Source organism: Pagrus major, chromosome 11 (assembly GCF_040436345.1).
Source record: "Pagrus major chromosome 11, Pma_NU_1.0".
Classification (NCBI taxonomy): domain Eukaryota; kingdom Metazoa; phylum Chordata; class Actinopteri; order Spariformes; family Sparidae; genus Pagrus; species Pagrus major.
This window is the reverse complement of record NC_133225.1, coordinates 14,519,099-14,543,761: the sequence shown is the minus strand read 5'-3', so window position 1 is coordinate 14,543,761 and position 24,663 is coordinate 14,519,099. Positions and strand designations below refer to the sequence as shown.

The 24,663-nt window shown below is 42.2% G+C and overlaps 1 protein-coding gene across 1 annotated transcript; it reads right to left on the bottom strand.

The window, feature by feature from the left end:
- Nucleotides 1-4,368: 4,368 nt before the first annotated feature.
- plpp2b (phospholipid phosphatase 2b) lies at nt 4,369-24,610 on the bottom strand. Its single transcript, XM_073477047.1, has 6 exons — nt 24,128-24,610; nt 11,725-11,876; nt 11,186-11,448; nt 10,503-10,560; nt 8,728-8,904; nt 4,369-7,770 (listed from the first exon to the last, which is right to left on the bottom strand). Exons 1-6 carry the CDS (start codon nt 24,201-24,203, stop codon nt 7,612-7,614), a joined length of 885 nt encoding a protein of 294 aa, XP_073333148.1. The 5' UTR covers nt 24,204-24,610; the 3' UTR covers nt 4,369-7,611.
- Nucleotides 24,611-24,663: the final 53 nt, after the last annotated feature.

Sequence of the window (24,663 nt, the reverse complement as noted above, 5' to 3'; positions counted from 1 at the left end):
GTGCGGAATAGAAAAGGGGTTAATTAGTGTGCCTCTTTGCAAAAGCAATACTTCTGGCAATGGAACAGGAAGACCAGCTACTGTCTATAATGGGAGGAGGAGAAAAACAACAGAGACTAGCTGCTCATTTCTGGAGGCATTTTAATTGCTAGAATACAGCGCCAAGCTAAAAATGTCTCCACCGGCCTGCAGCATGAGAAAGTAACAGAAGCTGCTCTCTGTGACACCTCTGAATCGGTGCTGCAGAATCATGTGTCATAATACATGAAGCTAGATCTTCAGACAACTGTAAAAGTTCCTGTTGTAGGCCTCTGTACAAATTCTCCTCTCTCTTCTCTCCTCAAAGGCCCCTCATGTCCTCAGACACAGAGGGTCAGAAGTCTGTCTGTGTCACTGCGGGTGTGTGACTGTGCAGCACTGAGTGACTTTCTCAGAGGCCGCTCCCCCCTTCGAGTGCTGAAAGCAGGATATAAACAGTTCCAGCTCAATGGAACCCGCAAAATAATAAAGTTAAATTTAACACAGGTTGAAGAACAAGACTGTGCCTGTGCCTCCCATTTATCCACTTCTGATCATGGAAGTGAAGCAGCTCTCCTCCATGTCTGTTTCAGCTTTATAAACCCCTGATTCCCTTTGCGTCTTATGTTGCCTCCATGTTCTCTCTGTCAGTTTCTACCAGGACCTCGAGGGTCTGGTGAGGCCACCCCAATTTCAATCTACTCCTGCTGGAACATGCCAGAGAATACAATTATTCATTATTTCAGGACCTTAAAGGGACAGTTCACCCCAGAATTAAAAATACATATTTCCCCCCAGACCTGTAGTGCTATTTATCCATCTAGATTGTTTTGGTGTGAGTGTGAGTCAAGTTTTGGAGTTGTCTGCCTCTTCTCAAATATATATGGAAACAGGATGCCACTTGGCTTGTGGTGCTCAAACCGCCAAAAAATACAACTTGGCAGCAATGTGTCTTTCCAGAAATCATTACTCAAGATAATCCACAGACTTTGTTGTGAGCAGTTTCATTCACTTTCACTGCACAGAAGGAAGAGTGTATCTACTCAAAGCTGAGAAGCTTGCCAACTGAGCTAGCAAACATTACAGCTCAAGCAAAGATGATGCCATTGATGCTTACATTGTGCAATGTCACGAGCCTCTTGTCCATGAGCACACCCACGCCTAATTCTCCGAGGTAATATGGTTGGCGGGTGTAGTTTGGTAGAAAGAAAATAGTTCCTCCATTAAACTGCTCACAACAAGGTCCGTCGATTATCTTGAGTAACTGGGTCATGATCTGTCAATCCGGAGAATGAGGCATATGTGTCCAAGTAATATTCGTGATTGATGAGAGGCTCATGCTTGTGACATTGCAGAGTGTAAGCATCAACGGCGTCCTCTTTTGCTGAGCTGTAAGGTCAGCTAGCTCATTAGCTTGGTCAAGTAGCCTCTTGTGCATAAGCAGATGCACTCTTCCTCCATTATATTCTAGAGAAGGCAGACAACTCTATGACTTTCTAGCATTTTGGGTTGAAGTGTCCCTTTAAATCAGCTTCAAGGATCCCAGAATTTTCTCGCTGCACTCCTGTCCCACACTCATTCCTCACTCCTGTTTCTGGTCCTGAAATTCCAGCTTGAGACCATATGGCTGTCGCCCACGGGGACACTGACCAAAGTGGGCTGAACGTTTGAGCATTTAACAGTCAGCGACGTCCACCGCAGCATCAAAATACTGGCAGCCGAGTCTTTTCTGTCATGCTTTACTGCTTCCAGTGCTGAGGTTTTTCCCAAAACCGCTCATCTCAAAAGCCACTTCTCACCAGGCTCTGGGTCATTCACAGAATCCCATCCCTGTGGAGCAGACCATTCATGATTTGTAATGGTTTCTAAGGAATTATCTATTTGCTTTGTTTGTCAGACACACCACATTATTTTGATATAAAACCTACAGGTCGTGCAGCATATTTAGCCTCTCATGAAACACTGTTATCAGGATATATATATATTGCATGACAGAATCTGCTATATTATTCCATATTTCCAAGGTTATTCACAGCATGCTGATGGTTTGGTGAACAGTTATAGAGATAATGCAAACCCACAGGAGTCTGTCTATCTTCAGGTAGAGTATCAGTTTCATCCGCCTCATTAACCCCTCGGGCAGAATCTAGATCCATCTGTCAGATACACAGTGTCTTACTATTTTCATCCACAGGCTGACATACTGTTTAGGAAGCTCAAAAAAGCCCTGGTTACCATAGTGATCGTCTCTCATAATGTAACAAGGTACATTTACTTTTAGGCCTTAAGGATAATATATTCAGCAGGGGTGGATTATGTATCTCAGGAGAAATTAATGACAAAGCTGTGAACTCACATATTGTAAGTCACCCTGAGGAAGAAGAAAACCCTAAATGGATAAATAGTCATGTAAATAAAATACCTTAATGTCTTCCATTCCCAGTTGTTTTGACACCACCGTTAAAAAAAACAGCCCCCACGTACGCATAACTTTCACAACATGCAAGTGAGTAATATTGTTTTAAATAAGGGACGACAGTGGTTTTCAATAGCGCTGCCAACACAACTCCCACAAATGTCCCCACGGGTCCAGTGTTTATTTCGTTATAAATATATGTGTTTATTTTAGTGGAGCGTTCCATTCTCAGGCCTGGACGCACTCAGGCAGCGGCGCTTCTTTGATTAACCCCTCCTAAATCCTTGGTCCTTGGAACCCTCCGCTTGGTTTGAATTATTCTTATTTCAAAAACTCATCCAATGCACAAGGAAGTCATGTTATGAATCAGTCACTTGACAGAATGTCTCCAGAGGTAAAACTGTAAGTCTTTAAGCACTGCTGCACACGAGCACTCAAACCATATGCTCTTAACTTTGTACTCGAATCTGTCTCTGAACTATTGCAGTGACCTTTAACCTCGTCTTTCCTGACAAATCTCCACTCTGTACTGTGCAGTATGTCAAGGCTTTTGTTGTTGAGCTGACAGGAGGAAAGTCAAGTGAAGAAAACTCCAGTGACTTTGGTTTTCCACTACATTCAAAAACATTGCCTACAGGAAGGACAGATTGATCAGAGAATAGAAATCTCAGCTTCTTTCATTGTACTAGTGTGGATACTGTAATCTTAAAGATGGATGACTCAAAACCTTTGCTGATAAAACCAAAACTTTTTGCATGTCAAAATAAAACTGGAGTTAAAAGAGTTCGGGCGTAGAGACCTGTTATCGGGTTTCTGAGAGCATATGGTGGATTCATCATGAAATAAACTACTTCCAGATAATAAGTCATTAATAAACCACGGGTGCCCTCCACTCCTTGTTACAACATCAATATAGAGTATGTTGACATTCTGACTTGTTCACTGAAGAATTTTTACTGTGCAAATAAAAAATTCAAGGGAAATTGCTTAATCAAGATCACAGTGACCTCGCCAGGAACATATTTCATTTAAAAAAATTCACTATCTGTGGCTTAAAAGGAGGAAAACATCACAATCTATCAGGTACAGCTGACATGAAATACAGTATGCCTCAAATCTTTGTATCAAGAATTTAGATCGTTATTCCATCCTGAGGGTTGGGTGCATCAGATGGCTTTGAAATGTAGTCAATTACTGAATTCTAATTACTGTACATGGCAATTTGTGTAATGACACCACCTGCGTATAGATCAGTTACCTATAAACCTTGTCATGTTGCCAACACTGACTTTGCGACAGTGGCACCAACAGTAATACCACAGGGCAACACTGACATGCAGGTGCGGATTCCTTTTTGATATGTTTTTGTTGCTGCTGGTTTTTAAAGCAACAAAATTTTACTTCCTGGAGAAAGATAGCTCACTGTTGGGTCTCATCTGCAGATTGTCAAAGACACTTTGGGGTGGCAACCCGGTTGGTTGCCACCCCAAAGTGTTTTTGAGCACCTGAGGCTAGAAGCTACAAGGCCAGTTGGAGGACTTTGCTCTGGTAACGCAAGAGGAGCACTCACTCAAAATGTTCATCTGAAACAAAAAGGAATAAAAACTTATGTTATCCATGATTCATCATTAAGAGATCACTTGTCAAAGAAACCCTGTGTCAGATACACTTTTCACGAGTTAAAGCAACACTGGTCATTAAAGTTTCATAATTTTGAAATTGCCATAATTAAAAACAAAATGAAAAATGTATCAAATAATTCTTGATGATGTAACTATAACCTCAATACACATTAACATGTTCTGATTAAATGCACTTATTTTCTGTAATCTGATTTCACAATCCCGATTACATGTTATCTGTTACTACCCATCCCAGTCTATCATAACATCAGTCACATTAAATGTATAAATTAAAACAAAACAATTTAATTCAATGTGGATTATATCTTTATTTAAAATCCTTTGTTTTAGAGCCTATAGATATAATCTATGTACAAAAAGAGCAAAAAACACAAATCATACCTACAAGTTGACATATAAACAGGAGGCTGGCCAACCAGTGCCTACTTTAAGGCACTAATTCAATAAAGCATAACAACACATGGAGCCACATCACCAGCTGAGAACCTCAGTTACCATGAGGGGAATCAAACACATGACGTTTCTACATCCTCATTTGGGCTATTAGTCTGGCTGCAGGAATACACAGATGATTTAGATGTAGGCAGCAAAAAGAGGGGGGGCACTTCACTGCAACCAATTCCAGCTGTTTCTTGTTATAAATCTGTGTTTTTAATGTGTAGAAGACCCCGGGGACTGGAGTTCACCATGGGATACCCCACACCCCTCCCCTAAAAGTACCCAGCCTTTCTCTAGTCGCAGCTCAGCTTCAGGGCTTCACAATCACTACCAGGTGAGATTCTCTCTGTCTTCCTGTCTCCCCCCCCATCAGGTTTGTGGTCTGTCTGATGTGTTGTCAGTCCTCCAGGGGTCTGCATGCTGTACACGATCTATACAGGAGGCCTTATTCACAAATTAACCCCATCTATCAGCACAGGAAGGGGAAAAGGAACACAGACGAATCTTTGAAGTGGCAACGGAGCGGTGTTACTAGCTTCAAAAACACAGTTGGGTATGTAACCCTTTATCATTACAACAGCCCTTTAAAAGCCCTGCCAAGGCATCTGGCTTATGTTTGGACCTGGAATTGGATCCGTTTGTGTGGCGACTTCAACAGCCACCAGTCTGAAAAGGCACAGGCCAAAGCACACTGTACAGGCAAAATTAAAAATGTACCTACACATGAAATACAAACACACAAGCATGTATATACATCCTTCACGCAACATGAAACATGTCTCATAGCATTAGTACATACATTATTTGTGGCTCATAGTGGCAAGCAGGGGTGATTGCACAAAAACAGCGCTGGCATTTCCAACCTTGTAAGAGTAGATAAAGAACTTCTTGTATTTAAAATAAATTAAACACCATTTTCAAAATGGCTGTCTCATCCTTCTTTGATTATTATAGTTGGAGATAAAAAAAACTGAACGAAGAAGACAATATAGAGGCCAAATTCCTTAAGATTTGATTGGCAATATAGTAGTGGTATGACACATTATAGTCCAACAGGGATTGAAGTCGTCTGCATCAATGGTTTCTACCACTGCAGTCCATTTAACACAAGGGAAACACAAGTCACTCATAAACTCCACAGTTACATTTACACATTTTTAGAAAAGCATCACTAAATTTGAGGGTGAATCAAACCCTGCCTGGACATCAAGTCTACCCTTAAAGGGTAACCTCGGCCAATTTTTCAGATTAAAGTGTGTTTACAGGTCTTGGGGGGTAAGTGAAGAAAGAAGTATAAAGCGGCATGTAATCTGCTAAATTACCCCCAGTGATGGACATTACCCACAATGCAGCTCCATGCATCACTGGAGGCAATTTATCAGATCAAATGCAGCTTACTCTGGAGCAACAAAAGGCTTTATACTTCTTTTGTCTCATATGCAGCTGTATTTCCCAGGACCTTTAATGTGGAAATTGGTGAGGTTACCCTTTAAGACTCATTATATTTCCTCCCCACAGTTGAAATTTCAGACTAGCTGGCACCATCAAGCTGATTCAGCAAGTCAAACTCTTTATCTGGACACACACAGTGATACAACACGACGCCCAATAAGAATAATTGCTGGGAGTTGAATTCGACTGGAACCAGTGAATCAGAGTTGATCAAAGTAGTGTGAGTCATCGATCACGAACACGACAAGCCTGTGTAGTCACTTTTAAAAACATTACATTGTTCACCCAGACCTGTTTGTGTGGCAGTTAGGAGAACTATTGTCAACTACTTTCAGATGCTAGTTTGGCGTGTTGGTTAAGTTGACATACATCTTTTTTCAAAGAAGCTTTGGGGTTGGCCTGCAGCTGACATTTTGAGTTTTGGAGCTTTATTGCCAACAGGGTGGCATGATCTACGGAGAAAACTAGCTCATCGACTGTGAACTGGTTGCCATTGCAATAATTTGTTATGATTTGCAACACTCTTCTAATGTGAAGCCAGTTTAAGGTGCACTCAAGTGAAGCTAATCAATCAACAAATTGTGCTTTTACCAACAAATATTAACATTCTTGTCTTTCTTCTTCTGACTTGTTTTTTTTTCACTACTGCCAACAAATTTGGCACCCTACATACAAAAAAAATCAAAACATAAAAAATGTTAAAGCTCCATTAAGCGATAAATTTGATGTTAACATTAAATCAAAGAGCTCCCCGTAAGTAAAAGAGCTGCTAGTACTGCCGATCCCACTGTGAATCAACAAATTCCCGCCCCCAGATTTCTGAGGTTTTCAGGCACTTTCAGACCATCTATACAGCTGAAACCCAACCACTCTCACTGACCTATTATATAAAACTGTAGGCAGCTATTTCCTGTATCATTACCATGTTTCAAGCCAAAAAAAGCATATTTTTCTCTTGGCATAAAGGCGAGTGAACATCAGACCTACATTTGTCATTTGGCCGGGAGGACTCTCATTAGAAGACCCACAGTCCTCTGTTTTAGCTGTGTGTATAGCTTGGTTGCTAACACATTAGCACCAATCGCTTGGTGTATCATAACAGCCTTGTCACTGTGGGTTTGGAGTCTTTCACTTAATGCAGCTTTAAACACATACGCTTCAACATCAACAACGATGTAATAAAAACAATATACTCCTCTCTCTCTTACAGGAGAAAAGGAGGTCATCATGGTGTCTTTCAGGGGGGGCTCAGGCACCTTGCGATGGGTTGCAGCCCCCTCAGTCAGTCCAGTGGTTGGGGAGTAGGTAGGGTGTGAGTGGTTGACACAGGGGGAAGAAGATGGGGGCTTGGAGGCTGCAAGCTACAGACCAGATCCTTAGCTTTACTCCTTCTAAACAGACATATAAAGAGCTGGTGGCAAAATTCATATAGACACTCTAAGATTAAACATCTCACACTCATAGGACTTCTCACATAGCATCAGGAGTCTGCAGCAGGCAGCCTACAGAGTCAGGACCGCAGGTGACCCAGGTTATCTAAACACTGCTGACTGCACAATCAAGGTTGAAGGCCCAGAGTTGGACCCTATCACACAGGTTTGGGTTCTGCAGGCTGCAGCCTTTCTTCCCGAGCCTCATCCGCTATCACACGGGGCCTGGATTGTGGTGATAGTTGTAATGGTTGCCATGTTCGGAGTCTGCAATCTGCAGGCTGGGTTTCCTCTCCGGCTCTTCGCTATCGCCTGCGTCAGATCTAGTGCAACGTGGCGGACGCTTCTTGAAGAAGTCTGACACAAAGTGCACCTGCAGAGGGGAGGAGAGGAGAGGAGGTTAGCTTTGTTCACAGGGGATATTTTTCACACTGAGATTGCTGTAAAAGCATGTGAGGGATACAGAGGAGGTAAGGGCAGGGCTGGAAACTGTGATTACATATGTCTGGACAGGTTCGTGCACAGCTGTTAAGTGACACTCACACTTACACACATCTGAGAGGAACACACAGAGAGCAGGCGCAACCCCTGTCGGCCATAAAACACTATGCCCAGGAGGGTCTCTAATTGCGCACAGCAATGTGAAGGCCAAAGGCGCGGGCTCACTTCACAATTAATCACACACGGATACACACACATGCACAAACACACACTCGACCACTCCAAAATTTCCACAAGGCGGTGCTGACAGCGGCTCACTCAAAACAGGGAAGTGGCCAGACAATAAAGAAGCCCAGCTGGATGAAGTGAGGAGGAGAATGGACTTATTGCCTGAGAACATGCCAGTGTGAGTGTGTGGGTTTGTGTCAGGTCACACTTTGCGGCTGTCACACTACCCTCATGCTTCCTGTCTATGCGGATTTTCACAGTGAGACTGAAAGAAAGCTGAAGAAGGGATTCTTCAGCAGCTGTTCGCCATTGAAGGGAGTATCACTAACAGAAGGATTTCCATTAAATAATATTTCTTATGATCTGGACCGTCCCGCCCGTGTTTGCTTTTCCATAAGCCAGAAACCACAGGGGTAAGACTCATGGTTAAGATGTCATCAGGTTGAAGGCTACCTCACACAACATGTCAAAACATGTTGTGTGAGCATGATTTCTTGAGATAAGTCTTACTTTTTTTAAGCCGTGAGCTGATGACATCATTGTGTTTTCAGTATAAAATCTCAGATCAGATCAGAAGTCTTCAATAGTGGAAACATCAATTAGGAATTCTGAAATTTTGCGGTGTTTCCCTTGAATGAAGTTAGTTGCCTTGGAGACTCACATTGAGCACAGCAACGAGTGCTCCCTGCAGCAGCCCCACCAGGACGTCGCTCCAGTGGTGCTTGTAATCAGAGACTCGGGTGTAACCCACATACACCGCGAAGGCCACCAGGAAGAACTGGATGGTGGGCCGGAGAAGTCTGGCCCACTTAGCTGAAAGTCTCGCCTGCACGTAAAGCTGGAGAGTGGAAGAAGAGCAGAGGGTGGTGGATCGTGGGGTGGGGTTGAGGGGAGAAAAGACAGAAAAGAGAGAGATCAGTGGGAGAGACCATGTTTTTAGGCAGGGATAACTTGCGGTTTTTACTGACATATTGTTATAACAAGTGTTTTTTTGGTCGCCTTAAAGGTTTTCACACCATAAAAGGTTTGAAGAATGTAGACATTAGGGCTTTACGATATGGTAAAAAAATCAATTGATCAATTTTACAGATGTTATGATTGTGATATGACATACGATTAGTGGGAGCGATCATATTTGCAGCCTCCCTTGTGCCCCCATGTTCGAAAAAATGCTGCCCATGTGCCCTCTTGGATGCCCCTATGGTAGATTAAACATGATGAAGTGCCCTCTAGGGTGCCCTTCCAGTTCACTATAAATGTATCACAGCTTTCTGTGCGCTGCCCATTTTATTTTCTCTGCCCCTGCTCCTCTAACATCCTCAGTTCAGCACTGGTACTGCACCAAACACACGTTTTCTTGATACTATTTGGATTATTTGTGCAGCCCTAATTAACATAATGTTATGTAAAGATAACTCTTTATGCTGACGAAGCATTGAAGTAATGCAGCAGTCAAATTTCTGCTTTGCACAGCCATCTCTATATTTGCTTAAATAGATATCCCGTCCTATCAGGTTTCAGGCTAAAAGGTATCTCATCCAAAGACCAAAAACAAAAAAGTCAATGATTGGGACATTGAGTGTGCCTCTCAATGCAAAAGCAGTGGCTGGTATGTGCCTCAAATTGGATTCAACAGTAAAAAGGTGTCGAGTACCAATCTAATTTATGTCTGCTATGAACTGAAACTCCCTTTTTTACTGGAAACCAGCAGATGCCAAAAAATTATGAACCTGGCAACAGTACAGGCTTCTCTGGGCCTCTGCTGGGCTGCTGTTGAAGGTGCAAAATTTGGCATCACACCACAGACCCCGCCACAGAGTCACACTCTGCACACTCGACACTGCAGGACACAGGCTGGATATCACGGCTTAGCTCGATTTGTTTGCAGTATTTTCCAGGTAAAATGGAGAGCAAGGACTGAGAGACTGAGGAATGGACACTAGTTTGAGATTTTCTGTCTTTTCTTTCAAATGTTCTTTCAACTGAGCACCGTTGCTTTGCTTGGCCTCCTGAAGCCTGCTGTCTAGCACTGTTGCCTGGCTTTTCACACAAAGAGATGAGGCCAAGGGTAATGAAGTGGATAGGACTGGAAGACACAACACAGCACATGGTTTGCTTTCATCATTGCTGGGAAGAGAGGCAGTGGAGGTCTCCAGATCACTTCTCTCAGTATACACATTTTTCCTCTGAACTCTTGCCTTGTCCTTTTATGTCCGTTGGCACAAACCACCTCTATGAGCCCTTTCTCCTCTCGACAATTACCCCTGGAGGACAGATCCAGATGCGTAAGCCTGTTGTCAGATGAGCCCATCTGGGGACTGTGTTCCCAGATTCACACTGAGATATTTGCATGGAGATATTTTCATGTTTACTGTACACAGAGATGCATATTTACACCGTGTCTTGAGACTTTTAGTGATCATGTGCTGTACTTACCGCAAGGAAGAGCATGCAGTACATCCCAAAAGAGGAGTGACCAGAGTAGAAGGACAATCTGGAGAAGAGAAAAAAATCTAATTTAATGTGTCACAGAATATTAAAAGAGACATATTATGCTCATTTTCAGGTAGGCCTATATCATTTTACAACTAGGTTTACATGCTCAAAAAACACAGCAGTTATCTCAACCTGTCCAGTGTAGCAGCATTGTATTCTCCCTCTGTCTGAAAAGCTCTGTTTTAGCTCCTGTCTCTTTAAGGTCCCCCTCCCGAATACCCAGTGTCCTCTGATTGGTCAGCTCACGCATGCCTGAGCCAGCACCGCTCACCCTGTCTACGGTTGGCCCTGTCATGGTTTCAGCTTCCATTAAGCTTCACTTCTGACGTGAATATAGGCATAAATTATGCAAATGTGTGACATGGTGACATATGGATGTCAAAGAATCAGGGAATTCAGTGCGGGACAAGTGGCGAGGTATTTCAAGAGCAGTGTTTTCTGAGAGAGGAGCTTTGTTGGTGCGAGACTTTGGGCTTTTTAACTTTCAAGATCTTTTACATGCACAAGAACCAATAATAAACTGAAGGAAAGGAAAACAAAAGCATGATCGGTCTCCTTTAAAACTGTAAAATCTTGTTAGAAACGTGTGATACAAGTATAATTCTGAGATATTCTCCTCTTACCTGGACTCTGTGACGTCCTGAAGCTTGCCAGTGCAGTTGATCCCCTGCATGTATCCCGTGCAGACCTTGGGGGCGCATACGGCCATGAAGTTAGGCCTCGGGCGGCCGATGGTGTACTTAGCAAGGTCAGTCAGCGACTGGCTAACAGCTGCTCCGAACAGGAAGGTGCCCACTACCTTGTAGAGTGCTGCTACATACTGGTTGAAGTCAGAGTTGGAGTAAATCCTCTTGCTGTAGACCAGATAAGCCTCTCCAGAGGAAATCTGAGGAAAAAAGGAGAACAATTAAAGAGTTTTTCTGAAGCTTTGTTCCATTTTTTTTCCCTTTTTTGCTTCATTAGATTGAAATGACTTTTCCTCCTCATACATGAACACTTTGCCCAATTCCTGAAGGCTATTTAGTAATGGAGCAAAAAGCACAGGATGTTGTTAAATGAGCGAAGTCCTGTAAACTTTCCATGATTTTGCCGTTACCTCAGTGATACGTAATAAAGCTCCCTGTGAGAAGAAAGGGGAGATTGATGCTGTGGCTGAACTTACAATGATGACTGTGCAGGAGATGGTGACAGCTGCCAGCATGCCATGGGTGATGGTGTCTGGTTTTAATGGGTACTTGATGCTCTCGTCGTTACAGTAAACCCCTCGTTGATATGGCTTGGACACGACGGTCATAATGATGAAGGGCAAAGCCGCTGTAACGAAAACAAATCAGACAGATGAGGTGAATGTTCACTATATTTGGAGAAATTGTGCTTTTGGTGAAATGAGATCAATGTATTTTATGTCAGTGACGTATGATGCTTGGTCACCGCCAAGATTATAACTGGGCATACAGACTAGGAACGAAGTTGTTCCAAGTTAATGGACACCAATATCTAAGAAAAATGTTTTGGAATAACATATTTGTCTCGCTTTCTGAAGGTCTGCAGACATTACATCATTTCCAAAGCCGGGAAGTGAAAATGTTTCTCTAAGGATAGCTAAATTGTTTTCTCTCTCCCGCAGGACCTCAAGGTCTGAAATCACAATGATGAAAACAACCCACTAGGAGAAAAAAAAAAACATGCAGTACTTAAATGTGAGGGTAGAAATGCACAGCGAGGAATTACAGAAATAAACAGCGCAAAAAATAGCATGTGGGCATATGTAAAAATCAACATCGCACACAACCAGTGGACACAAGTGTGTATAAACAAGACTTTACACCAATTACAGCAGGCACAACACACACGGCTGCAACTCTTTTGAATGATGTGGCTCTGTCCAAAAATAACACCAAATATAGCCGCTCACAGCTCCTGAGTGCACGGATGATGTCCTTGAGTTGTTCGGAAACATCCTCCCCCAAAATACTTCCTCTCTTTCTCTCTCTAAGCCACATCCCTGCATTTTGAGGTTAGATGTAAAAGTGTGCATGATGAGTGAAATATAAAATTTTAAGACCTATGCTCTAAACAAGCTTACGAATACATTTTGCAGATGCTCTTTTTCTTTAAAGGTCAAGTCAAATTGGTTTCAGAGACTGAAGGAGAGTTTAACACAGAGTTTGAGAAAAACATGAGTGTTTTTTGAGTGAGAACAGGACTATGCTGCAAGTAGTTTAAGAGGTTCTTCTGGATGTTATTTTTCCCCCCGCCATGAAAACTTTTCTCTGTTGGAATCCGTTGTAACTGACCATATCCTCTAACTTTGAAAAACCCACTTTAAAGCCTATAATGGTGGGTTGAGTAAGACTTTAGTAGATACTGTGTGTGGGAAGAAGACCTAACTTGATAGACAGATATGTTTACTTCATATTCATTTTAGTTAAAGCTTGTTCGCATTTTTCCATTTAATGTCGCTGTTGGTTGTTTTCGAGTGTAACTCAATTTTAAAATATTGGCTCTGGTAGCTCGAGATGGGTATTAGTCATTATTTTTTACATTTCCCATTTGGCACAGGGCTGCAGCTAATGACCATTTTCATTGTCAGTTAATCTATTGATTATTTTCTTGATTAATCACTTAAGTGCCTGCTCTACAGGGGTGTAGTGCTATTTGTTCAAGTACCGGAGCGCACCTAAGACACACACGACGCGTTACATTATGGATCGCTTCTTAGTAAACACTGTTCCTACAGTGGCAAGTTGATATTCATTAGTCGATTGTAACTGACAGCATGATTAAACGTTACACTGACTTCATCATGTTGAGAAGACAATGCAGCAATCAGCCAAAACATGTTTGGAATGATTACATTCATACTTGTTAAGAAATTACTTTTACCTTTTAACTTCTTCCAAAAATTAAAAATTAAAAATTCAGTTTACTGTCATAGAGGAGTAAAGAAACCAGAAAATATTCACACTGAAGAAGTTGGAATCAGAAACTTTTTTCCCTTAAAAAATTACTGGAACTGATTAAATGATTATCACAACAGTTGGCGATTGATTTAATTGTTGATAACTAATCGATTTATTGATAAATTGTTGCAGCTCTAAACAATTTACTGACTGATATAAACAGTCATGAGTTGCAGCCCGACTGAGGAATGTACCCTCCACCCTGATATCCACTACCACTATCCATAACAGGCAGACAGACAGTCTTGGGGCCACTATGGAAATGCCTTTCGGCCACATACTAAATGCAAGAAAAACAGACGTGAAAAAACACTGCACACACTTGAAAAAGTGCCCTCACCAATAGTATTACATTCCTGTGTAAATGAGCAGCGCACCCCTCCCATTCTCTCAAAAAATGTCTGCAGCTGACATAATTCCAGGAGGACGTCCAGCGAGACTGACTGATGAGAGACCAGCGCTGAAGGCTGAGACTGAAGGAAAATATACAAGTGGATGGTGGATCAGGATTCAGCTGAGGTCAACACTCGGTAACACCCTTCATGATGGATATGGAACAACAGCCTACTGTAAATGTATGAGTGCTGACTTAAACATGTGGCTTTTTTTTTTCTTGAATGCTAAAAAAGTTCAAAAGGATGTAAAGAAGGAAGTATAACATGCTGATACGTTGAGTTATGACAAAACTTGTGATCTGCGATACTAAAACTTTTGATTCTAAGAAAAAAACCCATTATGACTCAAACTGTCCAAGCGCTGTGATGTCGTAATAAACCACTAATTAACTAATGAAGAAGAGAAATTCCCCGAATAACCCACAATAAACAACCATGCACAATGGCACCTGCACAATGACGTCGCTATTGTCTGACATCGCATATATCCAAGGTGACTTGAGATGAGTGCGGACATTGTTTAGCGACATGCCAACTGCACACATGTTCCACACAGACACCATATAGACAAAGAGTCTCATTGGCTCGGTAACGAAGGGCAGCAGCAAAATAGAAGCTTTGTGTCGAGAGGAGAATAAACAATAGAGCTCTATAGGATAAACACACATTGCACATTGGACTCCTGGTAACCCGACCTCGGTGGAGCTCGGTTTAGACTCGACAAACAGGGAAGGACGAAACACAACAAGAGATGCCAGCTGATTGCAACACACACGAAAACCTCTAATCTTCTTTTGACATTTGAAAAAGGGAGGCATCACAACTCCCCACTTCAATGTTTCGACACAAGATGTACAAGTAAAAAAACACCTGCCTTATCAGTTAACGTTCAGTGAAGTTAACTGAAAGCTTGGCTGGCAGGTTTCAACACTTTTCCAAGATGCAAATTACAAAACAATACATGAGAGGGAAATGCAAAATGTCAGAGTGAATACTGTGTTCAGACTCAGAAAGGTTAGTCACAAGGGAGGCTGAATTCAACCACCAAAAGTATTTAAAAGTCACTAATTTATACATTTTTATCTCATGAGATTGGTATCTTCTCTCTTTCTCTCTCTCTCCCCCTTTTTTTCTTTTTACTTCTTATTTATATGAGGAAATAAACTCTCCACGTCCCTTTATACAGTTCTACATATGAAATTCATAGATTACACATATGTAAAGAAAAACCAAAGACCCAGGGAAAACAACGACAACAAAAAAATAAAAAAAAACAAATACATGCAAAAGAAAAAAAGGGCTCTTTGTGTTTGATCCATGATGACAAGCTGTACAACACAAGCAGTCATTCTTAACTAGACATTTTAGTGCCTATAGGCAAATTCAGCATCAACCACCTGCCTGACGCACTGGCACCACCTTCCCCCTTTCTCTACTACAGCCTTGTCTCTTTGTGAGCAGCAGCAGCTGGAGGACACCTGTCCCTGCACAGTAACTTCCCACTGACGCCAACTGGATCACTGTTTACACATCTACCAGTCAGGACGTGACTGGGTGCATGAAGCCTCACTCCACATACTTTCCTCTTAACACCAACAAAATCCTGTGTGTCACAACAGCACAATATGGGGTCTCTTGTATTTAACAAACATCCTGCCTCAGGCGCCCTGATATGGATTTACTGATGTGGCTTTTGGGTGGCAGCTACTACATCTGTATCCTGCATCCTGCTTCCAGCTGGCAAGAAACGCAGCAGTACGTCTTTAAAAAAAGTCTTGTGGCTTACCTTTCCATGTCACCATCGACGATAAATGGTTAGACTTAAATCATGCAGGGCTGTACCGGATAGAGTGTCACTACAGGAGTTATTACTGTGACTCCAAGCTTCTGATGTATTCTACAAAGGTCAGTTTTTGTTTTTTTTGTTTTCAAAAATAAATCAATCAATGGCCTAATAGGTGCACTAATATGCAATTAAAATGCACCACAAATAATATGAAATGATTAAGACATGAATGCAGAAATGCATAAAGAAATGTAAAACGAAAACACATAAATACATACAGTATGTTGGGAAAATAAAAATGCTAAAGGAAAATAATAGGCTATAGAAATAAATACGAAAATAAAGAAATACATTTAAAAATGAATTGATTAATGAATTGAAAAATTAAATGTGAAAATAAATAAAAGGGAGCATTAATACAAAGGAAAATAAATACAAAAGTCACATTTCATACATTAATTAACGCCTACATTTATCATTGACAACATTTTTTGTGAAATAATTGGTGTATTCATTTATTTATTTGTGAGTTGGGCAGTATCGGTCCTCCATATATGTCTTCATATTATTATTTATATAACATTTACAGACTTCTCATGTATCCAGTGTTGTCATGGCTCAAATGTACATGGCATGTTTTGCCTTGAAACATTATTTATGAACGTAATGTTCTCGGAGTGTTTACATTACCACACATGAAAACAAGCACCGCCCCTCTTTGGGGGTCAAATCCATACATGCCGTCGTTACATGGTGACATGAAATCTGTTTCCACTCGACATCTTCCGTCAGCCAACACTAACTTTTTACAAAGTGTGGACTGTTTGCATTTAGCACAACATTAAAAACAAACTGGCACTGCAAACAAAAGCAAAGGACAGAGTTGTTTGACCGGATACTGACATGTATTATAACTACATCACAGCAGGATTTAAAGGTTTGTGTAAGGCTGGCATGGTTAAAGTCTGGGGGAATGTTTATTTACTTATAACAGCATGGTAAATGTCACTTTAAAATGGCAGAGGGACATAATTATTTCTACATTGGAGTCACATGGCGTAGTAACGTCGACCTGTTTTTATGAAGCTTTTAACACTTGCCAGAGCGCGGCCATTAATCACAGCGGAGCGGCGGGGAAATTAAGAGAGAAAAGCTTCAAAGAGAAGTGCCAGCAGCTAATGAAATATACCGACTTGAAGGATAAATAGCTTTTGAATGTACATCAACATCATTACATTCTCAAGTATCATTTGTATTTATCTGTTTAAACATACGTTAAGGGGTTTTATAAGTGTTTTTATGCTTACAAAACTTGGATTTGCCAGTGTGCCAAACCGACTGAGTGAAGTAAGGACACCTGGCCTTGAATAACCCTCCCCTGGCTTGTAAAAAAAGTATGAATTTTTCATTTCTGTATTCATAAATGAAGCACTTGACACTTGTAAGTCATAAATTAAAAAGTTTGGATGAAAATTAAAGCGCTCAAATAAAATGATGTAAAGAGTATTTACAGTGCAGTCGTGGGCAGATCATGTGGTACCACCTAAGTTGTGTGGAAGAGTCTCATGATGCAGTGCCTGTCTGGATAAAATCTGCAAGAAACAAACTAGCCACTCAGGCAAAAATAGACCCATCGGCAGACAAAATAGGTCTACTGGACACCACGAGACAACCCCGCAACCCAACTGAAACTGCTCCAGAGCTGCCTCCACTTAAAGACTGAGCAGTGTCTCTGACTTGAGCTAAACTCGGAAATCTATGGTGGAGAAAACCCACACGGAGGTAAGGAAGACGGGGGGTGGGGGTATTTATCCAAGATCCAGGAGAATCTTCTTTCTAGACACCTGCTTCCAGGGCAGGGAAACGCTGCCAGTTTGGAACGTAGCCAGAAACCTAATCTCCAGCTGCCAGTCAGAAATCTCCTCTAACGGGAGTCTGTTTGAAGTCACAGGATGCAGGACTCGTGCTTCCTGTGTTCGACGAAGGAAGGCCCATTTTAGAGGATTTGGTTGCACTATGGGAAGTTTAAGGCTTCTCATTTACCTGGCCGCAAATTAGCATTCATTCGCAGTGGCACCTCAGTGTCTCCCCCTGCTGAAGAGAGGAAGATTTTAGCACAAACAAAGATGTCAGTGTGAGAAGAGATCCGCACTCTTTCCTTCACTCCTTCCTCCAGTGCTGATTCACATCCTCCTTTCTGCTTCTTTTTTTTTTTCTCATAGTCTCTCTTATTACAAAGTCATTCATTCTTCTCTCTGCAGCTCCATCTGTCTGACTGTCACTCTCCTGATCGCAGCGTCCTCCCACACACTCTTCATTCTGTTGTAAATATAGAGGCCTCAATGGGACGGTGCTTTATTTAGCTCGGCAGATGTGCAATTACGCGGGACCATTTGGCCCACAATCGCAGTGAGATTCGAGGCTTGTTGCGTCCTCTCTCTGCCTCCCTCTGTCTCGTTGTTTCTTTCTACCTCCGTTCTTGTCTTCGTCCCCTCTCACATTTCTGTTTGCCTGGACTCAAACTGCCACCATCATCTGGAAGTTATTTTAATGGTTTCAGAGCACCCCACACCTACTTGCCCTGGCTTCTCTGACATAACCTGCTGCACCTGCGAAGCCATGTGGATGGACAATTATTCTCCTCAAGTTGAAAAACATACAGTCTGGGTTTTCATTATGCATATTTGCAAGGCGTGTAAGGCCTGTGAGGGCTGTTCTCATGCCCCGGGGCTGCCCTGTTTGGTCTAAAACTTTCCAGGGTCACAGCTGGAACATTTGCTCCTCCATCTAATTTCTTCCACTCTCATTTCTCGTCTTTCCAGCGAGAAGGTCACTCTCTTGTCCTCTTCTTTTCTTTCTGCCTCTCTCTTCCCCTTTCTAATCCATCTTATCCTTCTGTTGATAGCTCGTGTTTCCTCTCGGATTAACGCCCTTCCTTGCTTCTTTTATTTTTCATCCCTGTGTCACTCTGACTCTGCCTCTAAACTCTCTCATCCCCTCCCACCGTGGACGAGGACAGAGGCAGGCATTTTTTTTCTCTTCTAGCTGCAGTCACTGTTTCCACTTGTTCTTTTTCTTTCCTGCTCTCTTTTGTTTGCTTTGTTGAGATGACAGCAAGAAAACCTACAGCATCGAATCTCAACGTAGGTGATGTTCTCGACCTTTAAGAGATGTCTTGTGGCAACAAAACAAGCCAACTCTCTCTCTTTGTGACTGTCTCACCCCAAGCTGGACTGACTAATGTGGAAGGTATGTGCTGAGCCTACAACCTCTGTCGGGGTTGGCCTCTGGAATTCTAATTCACACGAGGAACGCCCAACTTCACCGGTCACACCAAATCCTGCTCCTGCTGCCCATTCTTTTATTTTTAATCCCGCTGTTGCGCTCCGAGCATCATTTACGCATGCTTAGCTCCAAGCAGTGCGGAAGGAGACGGGGTGGCAGGCGAGGTTGCACGAAGTGGTGGGAGGGCAGCTAAATCTGGGCCGGCAATCAAAGAGTCTGGGTTTGGTGGGGATCAAAGAAGTGAGCCGCACAGGTTTAAACCTCAAAACATGAAGGTCGGCAGGAGTTAAAGACTGGAGCTATCACAAGCAGTGCTGAGCTTCTCTGAAAGTTCACTAACATCTGCATACCACTGCCAAATATATCGTGATTTTCTGGTATAATTACATATGGAAATGCAAACTCTACTCAACACCAGTGACCTTTTCCTAAATTCTTGCCCCTGTCTGAAAGTAATCATTGTTTCTCTCTTCTCCCTCTCTATGCATGCATATGTTTTCCCTCCAACTTTACTGCAAAGAATACACATGTTGGCAGGTGACAATGAAAGCTACATCTGTGCCGGGAGAACAGCAGGCAAGGTGCTAAAAGCTGTCAATTTTCAGGAATGTCTTAAAAATAATGATAGATTTTACAGTAAACCTTTAAACCTATTTGTTGTTACCAGTAGGCTTTGTCTGCCTACTGGTAACCCAAAATAAAATTATGAACCTGAAAATGAGCATAACGTCTCCTTTAATGCCTCATAATGAATATGGTAATGCTTTTTGAACAACCACGACAAAAGATCCTCATCCACTTTTAAACTAAGATTGATAAAAAACTTTACCCGTTCACCAGAAACCCTTGTACAGTTAAGATATTTAGAAAAAAACAAGAGCACAAAGAAGAAGAAGGAGAAGGAGAAATAAACTGGGCTCATATTTCTCAGAGGAACATGCCTGTTTGTTTCAAAGGGCTTCAGTTTCCATGACAGAGCTCTCCTGAGGAAAACCATTCCCATCAAGTGTCTTCACTGCCTTTCTCTGAGAACTCGGGACAATCAGTCTTCCCAACGCAAGCCGCATGAGAGGCCCGGCTCCCGGGAGACGCTGCGGCAACGACGGCGCACCACCGACACACTCGAACTGGCATCCATGTTTGCACGTAAGCGCATTCTAATACGATGAAAATAACAGAAGGAAATATGTAGCAACTCTGACAGTTTTACAACTGTGGAGCTTTGGGAGCAAACTCACTGTATCACGAAATAACAAAAAAGGTGAAAATTAAATGATGGGAACAGTTCAGAGCTTTGTTCACGCTTTAAAGGAAAATCAGAAACCCCACTGTCTTATTCTTTATGTGTGATCTATAACTAATCAAACCAGTAAAACTCACAGGAGTCATACACACAATACAAACTGGTGACACACTTATGACTCAATGTCAACTTTGTCGCACAGTTGTGTCCCTGCAAATCAAAAGAAAATCACATTCAGGAAAGTTAAACTTCGGCTGCTCCCTGTGCATACAGCGGACATAACGTGTGTGTGTGTCTAGAGCATTATAGGCTATAGAACAGAACAGGTTTGTCGCAATGTACAGCACAACGAGTGCAAACAGGCCTTGAGTCACGGAGGTTTAGTCACACCACTCATAACACACAGCTCGCTGCCATTCATATCGCCTACAGAAGTCATGCAGAAATGCGAGCTATGACTCCAAAACAACCTACACCTGCAGTGCTCTGACTGCGAGCCGTGGGCAGGGAGAGGTTAAACCCGGTCTTTCCTCTGTGTGCTTTCAGCCAACACCCACCATCTATTTGTGCTGAGTGTAGACTTACAGAGACAGAAGAGGAGAGAGGGAGGGAGGGATACAGTGGAGAAAGACACTGAACAACAAACTCAAGACAGCGGCAGATATTTGAAAAGCAAAAACAGCTCAGATGTCCCTCATGATGCATGAGACGGGTTTCTTCTCTATAAACTAAGCAGATAATACAGCAGACTTTGTGTCTAAGGTATCAGTAAACCACTCCTTGGCTCTAGGCAGCCATTTTGTGTCAGATTTCTCAATTTAAAAGCTTCAGTGGTTGTTTTCCTATATTGTATGCACATATTTTATCTCATGGTATGGTAACCTTTCAGTGCACAACAACAATCATCCGTCCAATATCATTAAAATAGCAAATCGAATTTCCCCTCGAAGGATAAAAAAGAATGGAAGTTTTGAGTTCGAGCCGTCACATAAATCGCTCTGCAAAGCCTCGTTTCCACACAGTTTTGTTTCGTGTCCGTAATTATGGATGTACGCCCCGAGAGTTCAACACAAGGAAGCACATTTCTTTATGGATAGACAAAAACGGCACTAAAGAAAGAGAGGAGAAGCTCATTTTCCCTGTTTTATGCGCATGGAGCATCAACAGGACAAAAACAGCCTGGTCAGTTTGTCCAAAATCTGCTGCAGTTTGTCAACAAACTGACTAACGTAAGAAGGATTTTCACAAACGCGTCACAGATCACGGAGGTTCTCATGGGAATGAACAGACTTACAGGTGAGTCGCATATTTACATGTAACATTTGCTTTGTGGTATCATCAGGTATCATGTGTTAGAAAGTGTCATTAAGCTTTCTGAGCATTAATTAATCTACGGTAATTAGAATGATTATTTATTGATCTTTTACGTTGTTTTTAATAACCTCCTTTTTAAAATTTGACCTAATTACCTCCACCAAGGAGGTTAGGTTTTCATTGTGTCCATTTGTCAACAGGATTACACGAGAACTACCGAGAGGATTCCACTAAACTTGGATGGAGGATGGGACTCGCCTCAGAGTAGACCCCATTAACTTTTGGTTCAGATCTGGATAAAGGGACAGATCCAGGATTTTTTTTTCTTTAAAGTTGCAAGATTGCGAGAACACTGCATCTGCTAGGTCTTTGCTTCCAAAGCGGAGAACAGGAGACTAATATTTAGAGTCAGAGGTAAATGTAGCAAAGATAACGACCAGTGAGCAAGAAAGGCAATAGCAGAGAGGAGAGAATAAGAAATGTAAATAGCCTCAAAATGCAGACAAAACCAAAACTAAAAACTCTGTTTCCATATGGGCAAATGGTCACGATGATTACAAGCTCAACCATGTTGTTATTACATGGCTGGGGCAACCTCACATAAGCTTGGGGTCGACTTGATGATTATTTGGGTGGGTGACGTGGGTGGCAAAAGGGAAGGGAGAGGCAAAAGAGTGGGACGCAGCTACCCAGACCTGACCGACCAACCCAGCCTCAGACGTTAATCCCAGACTTGTGACAGTGAAATGGCGAGGCTTATCAAGTTCAGCAGTCTGTGGACGTTCCCACAGATGGAAAAAATACGCCTAAGCTCTCTGAAAAGCCAGCAGAGGGGGTGAGGGGGGACTGAAAATGCACAGCGGAGCAGATCAGCACTTACGTTAATCATCATCCCTGCCTCCAAACTTCACAACTGACACCAGTATAGACACAACAAGGGATGAGCATGCCGCCAAACACCAGACCATTACACAACACACGTCTGTCAAGGGCTTGTGGCATTAATAAAGAAAACCGACGTCCTGCCACAGTGGCACATTCCACACACACGCAAGATCTCTGAGGCTGCAGGGTGGCGGTGAGGAGCTCTCACATTTGTTATTATCAGACACTTATTATTATCACTTGGGAGGACCAAAGGTGTCATGTGTTGGAAAGTGTTATTAAGCCTTTTCAAAATTTGACCTAATTACATCCGCCACAGTGTCCATTTGTTGGTTTGTCAGCAGGATTACACAAAAACTACTGAACTGTTTTCCACGAAACTTGGATGGAGGATGGATCTCGGCCCAGAATAGAACCCATTAACTTTTGGTGCAGATCCAGAATTATGGTTAAGCAGTTATGAGTGGTCCAAACATTTAGAGTGATACAGGGCTATCAAATTTGAGAGTGGATTAGGCTTGATTGAATTAAAGGGGATTGTTGGCAGAGGTATGTGCTCTACTGAGTGCCATTCTAGTTATTAACGGACTCATACTCCTGTATTTATTTATATATTTGTTCAAAATCTTCTTTATTGCCTGTTTAAATTTTAAATTAGAAAAATATCTAGTTATTTAATCTATTTATTTGTGGAATAGTTATTTTTTTTATTAATTACTGTTTAACTGTTCAATTTGATATCAGTTAATAAAATGCTTCATGGCCATTCATATGACGCTGTGGTCCTCCGTACAACATTTCATATTCTGCTCCATTCATTAAAGATTAAAGGCAAATGTTGACTGACTATAACCACAGTGTGTGTCACTGATATGATTCATTTTCCGACATGTCATTATTGGTTCATATTACCCAGAGAGGGAAAGAGACAAAAACTTGCACAGTCATGATGTGATCTAGATCCTCCAGAAATGGGAAAACAAACAAAAAAACAGCCAAAATTATTCATTAATCTGAACTGAAGGTCTGAAAAACAATGGGCTGTGGAGCAATGTGGAAGCAATACTTTGAGAAATGCAGTGTATGTGGGATGTGGGGACATTCTTGAGAAGATTCCTGGCAGACAAAGAATTGAAGAAAATGAGGAATAAGCGGGGCGCACACATGCATATCGGATTTCCATAAACAAACATTCAGCTTCCTGAGGCTGTGTAAAGTCCTGCAACGTTTTTTTTCTCTCTCTCTCGGTGTGTAGGATGGAGCATGCAGCCCCGCGAGGAGAGTGAGAATCATGTTTCCACTCCTGTGACACATTTCAGCCTGGACAATATTGCAGTTGGGATCAGCGTAAACAAACCGGCTGACAGGCTGCTCTCGTGGAGCTGGACTCAGGCATGGAAATCCACTTACTTCATTTGCCTTCTAAAAGGAGACACTGGGATAGAATAGCTTCTGCGTTGCCCCGAGGATCTGATTAAAAACTTGTTTTTATGTAATTTGAACGCGTAAATAAACAAACAAAGCAGAGATCACATTATTTAGATGAATCCCTGAGCTGCTGTCATGGGTGCACAACACACAAACAACACAAGAGTGTTGACAACACATAGATCACATCTTTCTTCTTGTTGACAACACTCGAGAGCAATTCCTAGATAAAAGATTATGTTTTGTACTTGGCGTCCATAACTTACCAACTACAACGCACATGACGTCCATCACCACGTACAACTTCTTCTTCCTCAGCTCCTTCATCTTCTTCTCGGTCATTTACTTTAAAAATCGACGACTTTAAGAGCGAATAACTACTTTTTAAGTAAGTCCATCGGCGCCTGCTCGCTATGGTAAAGAAAGCACAAGCTATGCAAATAACCTGCTAACCTGCACTACGAGTTCTTCCGGGATCCTCTGCACTACCTGTGCTGACATTGACAGCATAGGTGTGTAACTTTCTTTAAAAAGACAGCTGGTTGTTTCTCAGCAGACGCGCGGCAGCATTGGAGTCGTGCGTCCTGTTGTGCGCATCGCTTCCTTGGATACAAAAGCAGAACTGCAGAGATCCTCCGATTTCACAGCGCTGGAGGCGTCCGGAGAATCCAGTAGAAACTCTTTGCTCCACACACACATACACACACGCCACGCCACTGCACTGGTCCCTCCTCCCGACTTCCTCGTCTGGCTCCTCTCTGGCTATCTGATCGTCGTCAGCCTCGAAGTTTTTACGCACAGG

Bases quoted from the DNA above. Each gene is read 5' to 3' on its own strand.
- plpp2b (XM_073477047.1), bottom strand. From the start codon at position 24,203: ATGACCGAGAAGAAGATGAAGGAGCTGAGGAAGAAGAAGTTGTACGTG. The intron at 11,877-24,127 runs GTAAGTTATGGA...TTTTCGTTACAG, and splicing joins CGTCATGTGCGTTGTAGTTG to CGGCTTTGCCCTTCATCATT. The intron at 10,561-11,185 runs GTAAGAGGAGAA...TCTCTTCTCCAG, and splicing joins CAGGACGTCACAGAGTCCAG to ATTGTCCTTCTACTCTGGTC.